The sequence below is a fragment of the Urocitellus parryii genome, chromosome 5 (genome assembly GCF_045843805.1).
Source record: "Urocitellus parryii isolate mUroPar1 chromosome 5, mUroPar1.hap1, whole genome shotgun sequence".
NCBI lineage: Eukaryota > Metazoa > Chordata > Mammalia > Rodentia > Sciuridae > Urocitellus > Urocitellus parryii.
The window spans coordinates 94,177,637-94,194,756 of NC_135535.1; the positions used below are offsets into that span (position 1 = coordinate 94,177,637).

General features: G+C 35.8%; 1 protein-coding gene across 4 annotated transcripts in view; it reads left to right on the plus strand.

Moving 5' to 3' along the window:
- The window catches only part of Eps8 (EGFR pathway substrate 8, signaling adaptor), a 166,818-nt gene that overhangs the window by 123,400 nt on the left and 26,298 nt on the right, over window positions 1–17,120 (plus strand). For all 4 annotated transcript variants that reach the window (XM_026391941.2, XM_077798256.1, XM_026391943.2 and 1 more), the window contains 8 exons: window positions 83–165; window positions 711–847; window positions 3,584–3,657; window positions 5,087–5,213; window positions 6,978–7,066; window positions 7,404–7,478; window positions 10,923–11,071; window positions 13,797–13,980. In XM_026391941.2, the coding sequence (XP_026247726.1) occupies window positions 83–165; window positions 711–847; window positions 3,584–3,657; window positions 5,087–5,213; window positions 6,978–7,066; window positions 7,404–7,478; window positions 10,923–11,071; window positions 13,797–13,980 (918 nt within the window). The remainder of the gene's footprint in view (window positions 1–82; window positions 166–710; window positions 848–3,583; window positions 3,658–5,086; window positions 5,214–6,977; window positions 7,067–7,403; window positions 7,479–10,922; window positions 11,072–13,796; window positions 13,981–17,120) is intronic.

Consider the following 17,120-nt stretch of genomic DNA (forward strand, 5'->3'; position numbering starts at 1 on the left):
GTGATCGTGTATTCTGTTTTAATCTACATATGAAATCTAAGAAAAATCTACAGCCTTCCAGATGACTGGTCTCTCTTTGCAGGCGAATCTGATAAGTGAAGATATTGAAAGTGCAATCAGTGACAGCAAAGGGGGAAAACAGAAGAGACGCCCCGAGGCCCTGAGGTAAAAGCATTAAAATGTATGAAGGAGTAGAATTGGCTTTTTTTTTTCCCCTCTCCTAAAGGTTTCTAGGACTCATTTTCAGTGGAGGTTCCCTGTTCTCCCTTACAGATGACAGCCTGCGGTCCTACTCCTTTGCTCTCTCAGGCTGTCAGCATGTGTCTGCTCCTGCCTTTCTCTCCCTGTGTCTGGCCCTCCTCTGACATGCTTCTCCTACTTGTGTGGGAGTCATGAGAGTCAGGACAGATGAGTGGTGTTTTCAGAAAAGATAGCCTCAGGCCATACAAACTGGACATGTCATTGGTCCTAGCCTTCCAAATCCCATGAGACCCAGGGGAAAAGGAAATTCAGCCTCATTTTCAGCTGAATTTTAATTTTTCTGTATTTTTTCTATCTCATTCATATTGATAAATAGATCCAGTGTGAAGTGGTTAGGAAGTCCTCATTGCCTCTTGGCACAGTTCTATTTGAAGGTAAAAAACTAACACTAATGGAGAGAATTGACCCATTATAGAAATAGGGTGAGAAGGCAATTTTTTCTTTTTTAGGATGATTTCCAAAGCAGATCCTGGCATACCACCTCCACCTAGAGCTCCTGCACCTGTGCCGCCAGGGACTGTCACCCAGGTGGATGTTAGAAGTCGAGTCGCAGCCTGGTCGGCATGGGCAGCTGACCAAGGGGACTGTGAGTAACTCTAGAATTAAGTCTCATTGAGCACTTATTTTGGATTTCAGTGTAGTACTTGCTTTCAAATTTTGATTTTTGAACTGAAGTTCAAGTTAGTATTTTAAACAAGTTAAGTCTTAGAAAAGGAAAATCATTGACTATTGTTAAAATTATTATCTATGAGCATTCACATCAATCATTTAATAAATATGATGTTAGGATCAAGTCTTTTTTTTCATACAAAGAGAGAAAGTTTTACTTGATTAACCATTAAAATAATGGAAATAAAATATATGTCAAACAAAAGACCATCCAATTTCTTCTTCTTATGACTATTGTACAGATTCTTTGTGTTTGTTATGATCTTAGCTCTGTCCCTCTCTGGACAGATTTGGTGTGACTGTTGGGAGGAACATGGAGAAGGGGCAAAGGCTTCATCCTTGGGCCTATCTTGTCAGATGGAGGTCTATGTATATATCCATTTGGCATTGTTTGTAAAAAACAAAAACAACTAGAGCATAGAACTTAGTGATACTTTTTATGTCACAATATTTTATAAGAATCTGAATTTTATGATTGCAAAACACCTTATTAAAGAGGAATAAATTGTAATGTAGCAATTTTGAATTTGATGCAAAGGACCTTACTCTTTTGCCTCCTATCAGTGGGTCTCCTTCAATCACTCATCCTTTATTGGGTAAATTCTTATTCAGACAGGATAACTAGTAGTGTAGTTAAATAATGTAACTCTGTTGCCAACATGACATTGAATTCTACTTGGAATCTGCTGGGTCAGAAGTTGGGTTCTGAAGTGAGACCCGGATCTGCCTGCCTGCGACTGTGGAATGTTTTTTTTCTCTGTGCTGTAGCCTTATTCTTAAAATGGGGATGATAATTCATGGGTTGCTGTGAGTAGGAAAGAAAATAATACCTAACCATTACGTAACAGAATTGTAAATGTAATTTTCTCTTCTCATTTTGCCAAATTGTATAGATTATTTTTTCTGAATTATTTGCTATTTTATTAAGCTTCTTGTATTCTCCAAAGTATTTTTAGAAGTTTACATGTAAACCTAAGTTTACAGACATTCTGAGCAAACTTGTAAGAACATATGTCCAATCTAAATGTAATTTAGGTGTTTCTAAGCTCTTATTACATTTATTTTTAATTATTTATTGGCTCTTTTTAGTTATACGTGACAGTAAAATGTATTTTGACATATAATACATACATGGAGTATAACTTCTCCTTTTTGTGGTCGCACATAATGTGGAGTTACACTAGTTGTATATTCATTATCCACATAGGAAAGTTATGTCTGATTCATTCTACAGTCTTTCCTATTTCCACCCCACCCCCAACTTCTCATTATATTTTTTCTGAAGTATTCTCTACAGTGTCATCTGTTAAAATTTCAGAGAGGCAAGGTTTTCAGAACTTCCAGGCCAAGCAGAACATGACTCTTAGTGCACGTGATTCTGTCTGGATCCAGGCCAGTTTTAGTTAGAACCCCCGAACTCCCAGCAGAGGAGAATCTTTCTGGTCTCTCTGAGACTGTGGCCAACACAGTCCATGCAGCTTCTTGGAACCCCTGAGGCAAAACTACCCTGACTTCCCAAAGTGACCTGTAAAGAATAGCAGCAGTGGTGCCTCAGACCTGCCAGAGTCCTAGAGATACCACACCTCCCACTTCTTCTGCCCTCTAGATGATATTTTGGGACCTCCCTGGGGTTCCTGCTTTTTGTAGCAGCTGTAGCCAAGATAGCAGCTGTATGTAAAGCTGCAGCTAACTGGCAGGATTTCATACAGATAAATGCTAATGATCTTAAAGTAGTTACAGCTACTAATTAAGTTTCATAAGGCTCAGCAAGTTTTTCCTTTTTTGGGGGGGCCAGTATTCCACTTATGGGTAATGTTAACATAGAGGAGGCATAGAAATACAGAGTTTTCAATATTTGTTAGCAGCTCTCTGTATTGAACATCAGGAGTCATCATGTTGTATCACGAGTTATATTTCCTTTCATTGTGATTTGCTGCTCTTGTTCTATCCATATATTTTTAAATTCAATCTACAATGAAATATTTGTACCAACGATCTGTGTCTGGTGGGAGTGCTAACTGACTCACACCAGGAAGGAGCTCATGATAGCCACCTCATGACTAACATCATGCTCCCTTCAACTGAGCTGCCTTAGCATTTCAAATGCTCTTGAGACATTTATTCTTGAATTTGCAAATTCCTGAAGGTATTTCTGACTTAGGGAATATGGCTCAAAATTAATGAGCCCAACATTGTAGGTTTTAAGCTTAATTACAACAATAACTCCCAAAGTTTTATTGTAGCTGCAGTGTTGGAATGCATAGAAATTAGTGGCTTTGCTATGTTAGAATTTAGTTGGCTGCTTTTTGAGAAATAGATGCTTAATTGCTAGCTTATATTTCTTCCTCATGTAGGAATTAAAGCATGCCAAGTCAGGATTGATTCCATAGGTTACTGACAGGGAGGAGGGAGAACAGAGTGGCATTACAGGGCAAATAAACATCATCCAGATGGGAAGGCCAGGACTCCACCTCTGCTCAAGTGCTTCTGATAGCTGTGGCAAGGAAGCCTTTTGGATCATGAGCACATTTGATTCGTGCATTCTGTGGATGTGGTCCCTTTGCACCTGGCATTATTTTCTATTCTGTTTTTATCAGCTGTATTGGTATTACCTTAGTAAAAGTTTACAGACTTGTGATTCTCCTTTCTTCAGTTGAGAGACCACGGCAGTATCACGAGCAGGAAGAAACACCAGAGATGACAGCGGCCCGAATTGACAGGGATGTGGTAAGTACACCATTCACCTTAGACCATTACTTTTTTTTTTTTTAAAGAGGAAAAATAATACACTTCGATGAGGTGATTTAAATAAAGGTGTTTTATGGAAATTATGATTTATTTTTCCAGTGGTGGTTATGGTGTTTGAAATACTTTCTTTTTCCCTTTAGCTATTTTACTTTTCTTCTAGTACTTAGTAGTTGTGATAGAACTAGGGTGTTAACTAGTTTACAAAGGAATTGAGACTCAGTTATCAGCTATGAAGGATATTTCAGTTTTTCTTTTCTCATAGTTTATAAAACATACCTGAGATATCTTTTCAATATGTCTTGGGGTTTATTAAGACTTCATTTTAGAATACCACAATAACAGTTTAGTGGCATTTTAAAGGACAAATATGTAAATTTTAATGGGACCTCTATAAATATGTAAATGTTAATACATTGTAAAGGGTAGTGCTTTTTATTTCCCTGTAATAATTTACTTGCAGAGTGACAGTGTCCTGTGATATAGAATATAATATCACCATAATTACTTTTTGTACTATATACATGTTTCTGTTTATTTAGAAATAAATACTTACAGGAATTTGAAGTTTGGAACTTAAGTTTTACATCACACAATTACATGTTAAGCATTTATCCAACCCCAAATTCTAGTCTGTATGAAACATATAAACTGGAGAAAGTCAATGACTACAATATATAAGATATATAGATATACAATATATAAGTAATTAATTATCCAGTGATCCCTGAAAGTACATATATTATTATCTCTATTTTATCATGTAGAAACTTTGGTTAATGATTTTCTTTCTTTTCTTTTCTTTCTTTCTCTTTATTTTTTCTTTGCTGGGCCTCATGTGGTGCATGCTAGGCAAGTTCTCTACCAGTGATCTACACCACCAGCCCACAATGCCTGTTATTTTTCCTATCAGCTATTTGTTTGTTAGATTATCACAGTATTCCAAAAGCCTTTAATTCCATGAAATACTATTGTCAGTTCTTTATTAGGACATTTATTAGCAAAACAAAATGCTCAGTGCTGTTCTAAAAAACATTTCTTAGAATTTCCCCCCTCACTTTGTGTAGGAGAACACTATGAGAAAATTAGAGTAATTGAAAATAATTAATAATCTGAGTAGATATTGTGAATGCTTTCCTGATGGTATTGAAAATACAACAAAATTAAATTAAATAAAAATGCAGAGGTCAGACTTTAGCTACAGGTATATTCAATTCTTTTTCTTAGAATTAGTGATTAACTTAAAATCTGCCTTTAGGCATTGTTTATTATTACCTTTCTTTCTTTCTTTCTTTCTTTCTTTCTTTCTTTCTTTTTTAAACTTTCTATTCTTCACTGACTAGCATTGTACAGCTAAAGCAAGAATTGTTTTGCATTGTTTTATATTTTATTTGGCAATTTCTAATTCCAGCAAATCTTAAATCATATTTTGGATGACATTGAATTTTTTATCACAAAACTCCAAAAAGCAGCTGAAGCATACTCTGAACTTTCTAAAAGGAAAAAAACTAAGAAAAGTAAAAAAAAAGGACCAGGAGGTAAGTTGGGTTTTCTTTTTTTTTTTTTTTTTTTTTATTGGTTGTTCACAACATTACAAAGAAGTTGGGTTTTCTTAATCTTCCAAAGAGCATTCAAAACTCTAGTTCTAAGTAGAATTTCTGCCCTTGGAACTGCTTAGCAAAACTCATTGACTGTGAACCAAGATGCCTTATCTAGTTTGGGGATAGCACCAGAGATTTAGGCAGTGATGTTGAGCCCAGAAAAGAGCTTATTTTGGTTCAGGCTGGCTATAGTGAAGAAAAATCTTAGGATGCACTGTATGAATCACAGACTCTGTGATTCAGGTAGTGACCATGTATCTATAGTTTTCATTATAGTGATTTTAAAATTGGCGTCTAGTAAGGAAATCTGTAGCTCTGTTCTTTTATGTGGATTAATTTTATTGTAAATATAGAACCTCATTATTTTTAAAATAAAAGTTGACTTCTCATTAAAATGCTTAAAAGTATTAACAGATTTGAATTTATCATCACAAAATTCCAAACGTGCACATTCAAAGTCACATACACATACAATTTTGAAGTATGCTCCATTTCGGCTATTTCAAATGCCTCAAAATATGTAAATTATAAATATGAAAGTATTATTTATACTTCCTTTGGCAAGTGGTATAACTTGAAATGTATAAAAGAATAGTAAATAAATGTCCCTTCCATTATGGATGACTTCCAGATCTTTGTCTACCAATATAATAGGCACTTGGCACTTAGTATTGCCTTTCAGATGTATATATCTGCCATATACCTCACCTCCACATATTTGGAAACTGAGTATTGTTTCATGGTGCTCAACCAACCACTTCCTTCTGTATTCTTTATAAAGGACAAATTATCCTCTTGCTCTACCTGATTCAGAACCACAGATTCTTTCATGACTTTATTCTCTAGCTTGTAGCCAACATTGGTTTATTTTTTCAGTGTCTCTTGTATCCATTTTTCCCCCTTTTCCTTTTCATAAGTAGCATCCAGTTCAAATGATTATAGTTTCTTAACCCAGCTTTCTAAAGCAATCTTTAGCCCTTTTATGCTGTGAGAACACTTTTCCTAAATCTCTGGTCAATCACTTTATCCTTCTGCTATAAAGCATGTTAGTTCCATGTTTTATTGATTTAATCAGATTCCTCACCCTGGCGGTCAAGATCATCCACAGTCTAACCTAATGTATCTGTCTATTCTCATGTTTCTCTGGTTTAATGTTTGTTATTGTGTGTACTTGCAAATTATTTCTCCATAAGCTATTTTCATCCAACCATGATTATTTCTACAAATTGCCCTAAAAAATTAAAAACAAAAAAAAAATCCTTTCAAATCTCATTTTAAAAGTTGCTATCCTCCAGAAACATTTTTTAGATCTACATTTCCAACTCCCAATCAGGTGTAGTTTCTTCTACAGTGTTTTAACACTGAGTTCAGATTCATGTCTCCCATTATATTTTAAGACCCTTCAGAACAGGGTTTATAACTTACTCATTTTTAATCTTTGCAATGAGCAGCACAGTGACTTGTGCATAGAGGCTTCAATACATCTATGTGGAATCAAATGAGTCCTTGGTAATGTGGAAGTTAGAGGACTCCACTCAAACTTTGGATCATCTTAACTAGTTACAATGATACTATGAGATATGACAGAGTAGAAAGGTAGCATGATTGGTATTATAAAACTATGAAGACATGAATATGTTTTTTTATTATTTAAAACTTTTTCTTGGAACTTTGTTTTCATTTTCCCCTTATGTTTCATAGAGGGTGTTTTAACACTGAGGGCAAAACCTCCACCTCCTGATGAATTTGTGGACTGTTTCCAGAAGTTTAAACATGGATTTAACCTTCTGGTAAGTGCAAATTATTTATATATAATTTGAAGGAATAAATGAAAAAGATCAAATCTAGCCAGGAGGTTCCTAAAAATTAAGAGAGAATATCTAATCTGTTTTTTATATTCGTGTTTTGATTGACTTAAAACAACAAATTATAAAACTTGTATATCTGAGAAACTTAGTAAAAAAAATGACCCCTTATTTTTTAAATCGAATTTATTTTATTCTCATTTTCTCCAGGCTAATAAACATACTAAAAGTAAGACCAATGAATCTACATCAAACCTCCTTAAGTGTCTATTTTTTGCTTGATTACATCTTAATAATATATGTTTATTTTCTTCTGTTGCAGGCCAAACTGAAGTCTCATATCCAGAACCCTAGTGCTGCTGATTTGGTTCATTTTTTGTTTACTCCATTAAATATGGTGAGATTTTATTAATTTAATAAATTAATCATTCTTAGTATGTTTTTCAGCCCCAAGAGTCAACACTATTTATCTAGTCAGTTTTTCTTCATTATCTTGCTGTTTCTCTTCCCATTTCATTAAAAATTGAGAAAGTGAAATTTGAGAGTTTAAAAGAACCTTAGAAATCAGCAATTCATGCACTTTATTTAGAGCTGTGGATGTAGGTCGGTGGTAGAGTGCTTGCCTAGAAGATACAAAGTTCTGGATTCAAATCTCCAGACCTACAAAAACAAAAACAAACAAAAAACCCTCCACCTTATTTTAGAAATTAAGAAACTGGCATTTTTAGGTAAGTGAAAAATAAATAAAAGTTTATTGGATACTATTGTTTCAGAACCCACTGGTATATATCATAGAGCAGCTTAAATGAGATAGACATGTTTTTTTTTTTCTTTTTCTTTTGTACCAGGAATTAAACCGAGGGGCATTTAACCACTGAGCCACATCCCCATGCCTTTTTTGTATTTTATTTAGAGACAGGGTCTCACCAAGTTGCATGAATCCTTAATAAGTTGCTGAAGCTGACTTTTAACTCCTGATCTTCCTGCCCCAGTGTCCCAAGCTGCTGGGCTTATAGACCTGTGCCTCTGTTCCCAGTGATAGAGGCATTTTTATCTCTCTCAAACTAGGCTGATCATGGGAAGTCAAGTGTTGGATGGATGGCTTTCCTCTATGAAGTTATAGAGGACCCAAATTCTTCACATTAAAATGTTCATCCAACAAACATCAGTTGAGAGCCTCCTAGGTAATTGACAGGACAGTAGCTCATCAGGAACAGATGTACAAAAATTCTGACTCTCTTGAAACTTGTATTGTTGGAGGGGCAACCAATATAGTAAATAAATGCTCAAATAGTACAGTTTTCTATAAATTAGATGTTTGTGAGAAAATAGGGCCAGAAATATCAGCAGGGAGTGCCATGGGTGGCTACATATGAGTTTGTGAGTGTGTCATGGAATGTCACCCTTTATGAATAGGGTTGGTTAGGGAAACCTCACTAAGAAGATGCCACTGAAGTAAGGGAAGTAAGGAATGAGTCATGTTGATTTCTGAAGGAAGACAATTTCAACCAAAGAAAGGCCTAGTGTGAATGCTCTGAGGTGGTAATATACAAAGCATGTTATTAGAATACATAGGTATTGTAATTTTAACAAAATGAGGGGAAAAAATATTATAAGGAGATAGAATTAGAAGGCAATAAGATAACCTGAGGATATATCTCATTGGTCCATACATGAATGGTGAGACCTTTCATTCATGGGCAGTTTTCAGCAGAATAGGACTGCTCTGGCTGCATTTTTAGAAATTTGAGTGAAGAATGGACCAGGGTGGCTGTTAACATAATCCAGATGGGAGATTAATGGTGCCTGGACCAGGTAGCATTGGAGGTGGCAAGGGGAAAACCAGTTATTAATTTTCTGGTGGATTGCACGTGCTATGCAAGATCTACCAATCCCTCCTTTGGCCTAAGACTGGCAGGATGGAGTGGTTATTGACTCAGAAGGGGAGGCTATGGGCAGAACAGATTTTTGGAAAAAGATTAGGGCTTCAGGTTTACACATGTCAAAATTGAGTTGTATCCAGATGGGGAAATTTGAATCAATAGTTGAATATATGGATTTGAAGTTCAATGGAGAAATAAGGCCTAGAGATGTACAATTGAGGATCATCTGTGTGTCAAGAGCATTGGATGATGTCAATAAGATTGTGTTTGTTAATAAAGATTGTATTTGTTAATAAAGAAAACCAACAAGGACTGTTTGAACCTGATGGTGCTCCATACAGAGTTTCAGATTTCTACTTATCTAGTTATAGTTCAGTAATTCTTGTTGTGTAACAAATACTAGCTTATTAGCAAAATTTCTATTCTTTGGCATACCTTTGATCCTATCTTATTTTGGGTTATTAGGAAGTATTATTTATAATGCAGTTTCTGTTCACCCTGTTTAACTATTCACAACTTGTAAATAGAAATCTAGTCATTGCAGAGTAGAACTATACAACAGTTTAGTAGACTGGTTTTCCTAATCTGCAGCTCATCTTTGTGATCAGGTTTAATTTCTAAGAACATTGGTTCATTTAATCTCTGCCTTTCTCAAAAATGACTCCTTATTAACAGTAGCTACTTCGTAGCTACATTAAATGTTCTTCCTGTGGGACCAGGCTTATTACCTGGACAGTTGGGAAAAGACCAACTGTGGTGGGAAGCTGTGTTGAGGGTTAAGCTGTGGTGTTAAGAAAGTCTTTCTAGGAAAGGCAGTGCCTGGGAGCATCTGAGTGGTGGAGGAAGGGCCTTCTGCGGTACAGAGAATAGCATGTGCAATACAAAGAGGCATAGAACAGCAGAGTACACTCATAACTGGAGGCTGGAAGAGAAATTGATTCTTGGTCTGAAGCCATTTGAAAAACAATCTCCTTTCTTCTTATGCCACATCATTGAGAGGTGAGATTTTTCTTTATAAAAGGGTTCTGATTCTGCTTTAGGAGATAACTGCTCTTTAGCCAGGAAGTCGCTCTTGAGGAGCAAGTGCGGAGCAGTGTTTGGACTTCCACTTCTCTTCGTTCTGCTTATCAGAGCATTGCACCTGTTTGTTTCTGCTGGTCATTAAATTATCCATACTAAATCAGGGAAATTTCCTGGAATTAAATTCTGGGGGAAATTCTGTAGATTAGAGTACCTGTTTTCAATTTTCTGTCACCTTTCTCCCAGATCCTTTTATTTTTATACATCTGAATAGGCACAGCCATGGACTAATAATTCAAGATTCATTTCTCTCAACAGTTTTCATTTCTAGAACCGTATTTTTCAAGTTTAGGGTAATAGATTTTCCAGTAGAAATAAATATATTTAAAATAACAAAAAACAAATATAGTGAAATCAAAGGATGAAGAATTTTCTGCATAGCCATTAATATTTACCAGGAAAAATACAGTCATATAGTCAATATGTGGATACTGTTCATGTTTAAACTGTTAACTTTCATTTTAGATTTTAAGGCACCATTGGACTGGACAGGTTGATTATTTACTTATTTACTTTTGGTAACAGGAGTTGAACCCAGGCACTCTCAACCACTGAATCACATCCCAGCCCTGTTTATTTATTAATTTAGAGACAAGGTCTCACTTCATTGCTCAGGGCCTCGCTAAGATACTGAGGCTGGCTTTGAACTTGCGAACCTCCTGTTTCAGACTTCCAAGTCACTGGGATTCTAGCGCCACAATGGCCAGCCACAAGTTGATTTATTAAGCTGTTTTTTTATTCAGTAGTGTGTTGAACAAATTAAAAATTTAATGTGAATACATAAAAACAGTGCTTGTTTTTGACATGGATTTTTGTCTACACAATTGGAAAATACAGAAATAATCATCATTTTGCTAAAATATACTTTATCATTCTAGGTGGTTCAGGCAACAGGGGGTCCTGAACTAGCCAGTTCAGTACTCAGCCCCCTCTTGACTAAGGACACAATTGATTTCTTAAATTATACTGTCAATACTGATGAACGGCAGCTGTGGATGTCACTGGGCGAAACTTGGATGAAAGCCAGGTGAGATATATGAATTTAGCATTAATACCTGTACTGCTGTAAGTATTGTTTTTCATTTATTGCATTCATCTAATGAGACATTTATCTAACTTTCTATGTATAAAGGACTAGATGTTATAGGATGGAAAAGCCTAAAACCTTAAAAAGCTTTAAGTCTAGTGAAGGAGGTTGAAGTATAAGCAGTGTAAGGCTTGGTGAGTGCCAGGAGCAAGGCGGAAGCAGAATGTGGTTGGTTGGCAAGATGGATCAGGACGAGGACTGAGAGAGGATGATAATTAGCTTTTGTGAAAAATCTGCCATTTCAAACAACAGGTAATAATTCTAGTAGGTACAGATATGTACACACAATATATACACACACATATGTGGTGTTCACACCCAGCATGTTTGCTGTGTTCTTCCATACACTTTACATGGAGGCTGTTATTATCTCTATTTTACAGATGAAGAAAGTGAGGACCAAAGATGTTAAGTGATTTGCCCAGAGTCACACTACTTGTGACAGAGCAAGGATGTGAACCTGTAGTCAATGTTTATGTTTCCTTTGCTAAACTGCCTTTCAGTAGGATAAGTAGGATCTTCCTGCCATGTATCAGGGAAGGGCCTTCCCATTAGAAAGAAAGATACAAGGGAACGCAGGAAGCAGGGAAGTCCAGAGCACGGAGTGTGCCCGGTTTATCTGGAGAGCGACGGTAGGTGGTGGATGACTGTGAAGAAGGGATGGAGGAGGAGGGCGTTAAGTTAGGCATTCAGAGGTAAGTGGGGCTAGATTACAAGGTTTCCAAGGTCATGAGGGAACCTAGGTCTGGTTCTGAAGGCTGTGGAGAAACTAGTAACTGAACAGGAGTATGATGTGACTGCATCTCTGTTTCTAAAAGATCAGTGTGGTAGTTGTGTCCAGTGACTGCAGACAGAGTGGCATCCTGGGAAATGCACACTGTAGAAGAGGTTCCTTAGCATCAGCGTCCCTCCAGGGCCAGAATAATTGCAGTGGAACTGTAAGGGAACAGTGGATAATTTTTGAAATTGTGTGTTTTTCAGTAAAGTGATTGAGAAAGACAAATCATTAACAAGTGCAAGACTAATGCTTGCCAAGTAAACCAAGTTATAAAAACATTTCTAATTTCACATGTGAATAGTTTTTGCTTGCTCATTTATCTAAATCTCTTTATTCTGTTAGAGTCAGTCATTCAGTATAGTCACTTGGTTGCTTTGAACTTTGTCTTAATGTTTTTGGGTGGGCTTAAAGGTATGGACCAAGTGCACACCTTATTTTCTTTTTTTTAAAGTTGATTGAATTAATTTAATACATCAGGTACAAGTTACTTTTAAAACATTTTATTTTCATAAACTTGTTTTCGTTTTTCTTCTATTGAAACACATACTAACCTTTCCCACTTATTTTCTGAATTTTGGCTACTGCTTGTATTGGAGTATAACTTATACTTTGAATGATTTACAAAAATTTATTAAAGCACTAAAATTGCTGCTTTTATAGTGAGATTATTATTAGATTTATTTATGTATCTATATATTATGTATTTGCTTATCTATTATTCATGTATCAACATGTCATACTGTATACCATAATACAGTTTTTATGTCATACTATATAAACCTGCTTCAATAGATTTCTTAAATTTGTTAACTATATGCAGGCTATAATTTTATATGAAGCCTTGGTGGGATTTAATTTTTTCCCCATGAAGCTTATTAAATTTATCAGTTCTCATACAATAAAAGTAGCCCAGGCTTTTTAGTTATTTTGTTTTGGGTTCTACCTTAAAATGAGAAAATTAATGAACCTTTAAAAATCTACATCTAAAGGAAATATATTGTTAGTTCTTAACGTGAGAAAAGGGTCATTTCAGATCCTGATTAAGAGTATTACAAAATGAATATGCTGATTTAAAAACTCATAAAAATAAAAGAATCATGAAGGTACATAGTAATCTGAATAAAATAACTCATTTCATCATAGTAGAAATACAATGTGAAGAATTAAATCATTTATTAAAGATGAAGCAACATATTGTAGCAAAAGTGAAGCCGTAATCCTGTCCTGGTTCTTTTGTGGTTCATGAGTGATCAGGAGCTCGTAGGAATAAGTCTCTCTCATAGTCATTGGACGATGAATGGGTAGTGATTATAATTATAGATAGTGGACTTTGCCGATTAAAACTGAGCTGATACATTTAATTTGTAAAATTGGTCATCTGTTTCATTTTAGTGAACTTTATAATTTAAAAAGTCATGAAACTTAATAACAGGCTTGACTGTTTTTTCTCTTTTGAAAGATCTCTCTTATCATGTGTTTCATGGTGATGTAAGGGGAGCAAAGGGAAAGGTGAGAGTCAGAAACTACTTTAGATTAGGAGAAGTTTATGCTGTAAATACTTATCACACTTCTGGCTTCACACTCCTTCCCACACAGATTTTTTTAAAACCTATATCCATGTTGAAAAGTTGAGTTTAATGAAGACTTTAGGCAAAGTAGTAAAAACACATCATGCCACAGAACTGAATCTTTCTTTCGTTTAATTGGTGTGAATATGAGAAACATATTTACTTTCCTTGTTGGGTGAATGGAGGCCAATGAGGAATGTGTTGTTTTTTTGAGTGTGCATTATTTGTTTTGTTTTGTGGATAACTGTACTGAAGATCATTATCAACATGGATACATTTCTTAATTTTGTTGTTTATATGACTTAATGCCCTCCTGCAGAGCAGAGTGGCCGAAAGAACAATTTATTCCACCATATGTTCCACGGTTCCGCAATGGCTGGGAGCCCCCCATGTTGAACTTCATGGGGGCACCAATGGAACAAGATATGTACCACTTGGCTGAATCTGTGGCAAATGTAGCAGAACATCAGCGCAAGCAAGACATGAAAAGATTGTCCAATGAGGTAAACATTTTTAACCATGTTCTTTTTGTAGATGGAGTACCAATGATCTATGCATTGTGATCATAAGTTCTCATTCATCTGAAGATTGTTCTAGAATCAGTTACTGTTAGTTTCTCTGCCCCAGTCTGTCTGTTATTTGTACATAAAGTGCAATATTCTGTCCCTGCTGCCACTGCTTCCCCAGCCCTGGTAACCCTGAGTCTTTCTTATCCCTCCCCTCCTGTTCTCCCCTCCCTCCCTCCCTCCTTCCCTCCCTCCCTCCCTCCCTCCCTCCCTCCCTCCCTCCCTCCCTCCCTCCCTCCCTCCCTTCCTTCCTTCCTTCCTTCCTTCCTTCCTTCCTTCCTTCCTTGTGCTATGAAGGAACGCAGGGCCTTGAACATATTAAGCAAGCACTGTACCACTGAGTCACATCCCCAGCCCTTTCTTTTTGTCTAGTTCAAAACTTCTGGAGTCCTGTGGGCATGGCTGGAGGACCAAATCCTTTTCTGGACTTCAGTTTTCAGGTTCATATGATCACTTAAAACACAGTCATATCCTCAGGATATCATAAAATGTATGTGTCTTTAATGTGTTTATTAAGCTTTATATTATAACCTATTTTGGGAGCAAATTAAGGGAATGAAATAGCAAATGATAACTAGATGCTCCTGAAGTCCTATTTTCCTCCTTTATTTAATTCCTTAGGTTAATTTTCTCATACTACACAGGTATTTATAATATGGAAAACCTGATATGGGGAAATGAATTAGCAAATCATAGTAAATTAAAGCCTGTGGCCACTTAAGGAGAAACATGTATAAATTAGATTTCTTAAAATCATTCCCCCAGGGGACTATTCTTAGACAATAATAATATTATAGAAAGTTGGTTAAACTCTTGCATTTTTTAAAATAAAGCAAACACAATACTCAATATATTTTTTTCCCAATTGTTTTTTTCCTCCAGCTGCATATGAGGAGAGTGCAGGCTCCATACTTGCTCTTCCCTCTAAATGTGTAATTGAGGAGATGACCTTTCACTGAGCATTGGTTGGCAAGCATATGTCCCTGCCTCTACTTTTTAATTCAGAGCTCATCACTGTGAATTTTCTATTTAGAAAGGAGTATTTGTAGAGAAAAATAAATAACCCAACATGAAAGTATGATACACTTGCTGTTGCTATAGTTATAGTTGTTTTCAAATAAAAAATTTCTAGTTTATAGTATTCATATCTTAAATAAGAATATGCTCACTGTAAATGTATGCCTCAGAAATTCACTTTGGGGAATTCTTTTCAATTTGTGTATTTAAAGAGAGAGTACTGTGTTCTGGGATTCCAGGATGTAAGTTTCTCTACTCTCTGTGAGTAATTTTAAAAGAGAAATTATTGAGAATCCTTCCTTGTATGAGTTATTTTCCTGTTGTAAACTTTTTCCCATTTTATCACTTAAGTGGACATCCAGAGGTTTGAAAAAATGAAATGAAAAGTGCCTGCTGGCCATTCCAGGGGATTTTTTTTCTTGAGATTTTGTTGAAAAAGAGGCCAAGTAATGGTGATTTAAAATGCATGAAAAATGTAATCATACATACAAGGGAGACTTTATTATATTTTATTGCTACTATAATAAATACATTTACAACAAGTCTTGGGTAATACAGGATCTGGAGATGTTGTCTGGAATTGAAAGGCATAGGTGATGTGGAGGGACAGATGTGCAGTTCTCGCTTCCTGACTTCCACTGACCCAGCTGCAGCCCTCAACCACACTGAGTAGCCATCATAGTTCGTCATTTACTGTCATTTCTCACCTCCTTTCCAGCACTCCCAAGCTCTCTCAGGACCCAGTGATTTCACACTAGCCAATTCCATACTCTCTAGGTCAGAACTAGGCAAAAGGTGGGGATGACTCTGTTTCTTGCCTCTCTGTAGCACAGTCTTAATAAAAACAAATTACTAATCAAATTTAGAGTCTCTGCCTTTCCTAGGGAAATGATAAACTGAATTGATTGAGCTTATGTGTTTAAATGGCTGAAAATCGTCTGCTGTTTGTACACAAAGTGCAATATATTACCTGATATAATATAACATGGGTATTTTGACATCAACACACCATGGATTAACTCAGCCCCATTTCTGCCAGCCTTTTCTTTAGGATTAGCTATAGTAACCATCTATTGAAGACTTTCCTGAAACATCCCCAGTTTTAAATATCTCAAAACAATTAAATACTGAGGAATTAAAATGCTTCAGTGTCTGTCATTCTTTCCTCGTACTTCTTTGTACATAAGGAAACCATATGAAATCTTTAGATGGTAATGTTGTTTGTTTTTCTCCCAATCTCAGATGTATCCTCTGCAGCTTTAAAACCATAGTAATCACAGGGACCCATGGGCCTCAGCTTTCCCTCTTTGTAGCACCCAGTAGTTTCATGTCTGAATTATGTTAACTGCAGAAAAGAAATAACTCCAACATTGCCTTTTCCCAGACTCTTGACTCTCAAGATGAATATATTTGTGCCTTTCTGTGCTTCCTTATCAGTACATCTGATAATAGTACTGCCATTTGTAAAAAAAAAAAATTAAAAAACAAAAATAAAATAAAATGGTGATCTGTGTACAATTTTAAAAACAAGTTGCTATTAATTTAAGAGTTCAGAGTATTTTAATGCTATAATATTGGCTTTGTTAAAGTGGAGGAGGTTTATTTCTTAAACTCAGAGAGCAAAGGTTGAAGAGATTTTTTTCCCCCAACCAATTTTGTTTTATACAAGAGTTAAAATCTAATGTTATCTATTACTAAAATCTAATATCATCTATTACTAAAATTTAAGCCAACTCCTAATTGCCATGCAGATAGGTAACATTTAATGGGTACCATCTGGGGAGCTTTTATACCTGATTATTTTCAGAAGTAAGATTGAGACTTTGTGGGCTGGGGATATAGCTCAGTTGGTAGAGTGCCTGCCTTGCATGCACCAGGCCCTTAGTTCAATCCCCAGCACCACCAATAAATAAATAAAATAAAGTAAAAATTAGTCTTTGAACTAATAACTTTTCTTATCCTAAGCAGATCTTTGACAAAAATGTATCATCCCAATTTCATAACTTAATAACATAATGGATAATCACTTGAAAATAGAAACTGATTATAATATGGTGGAT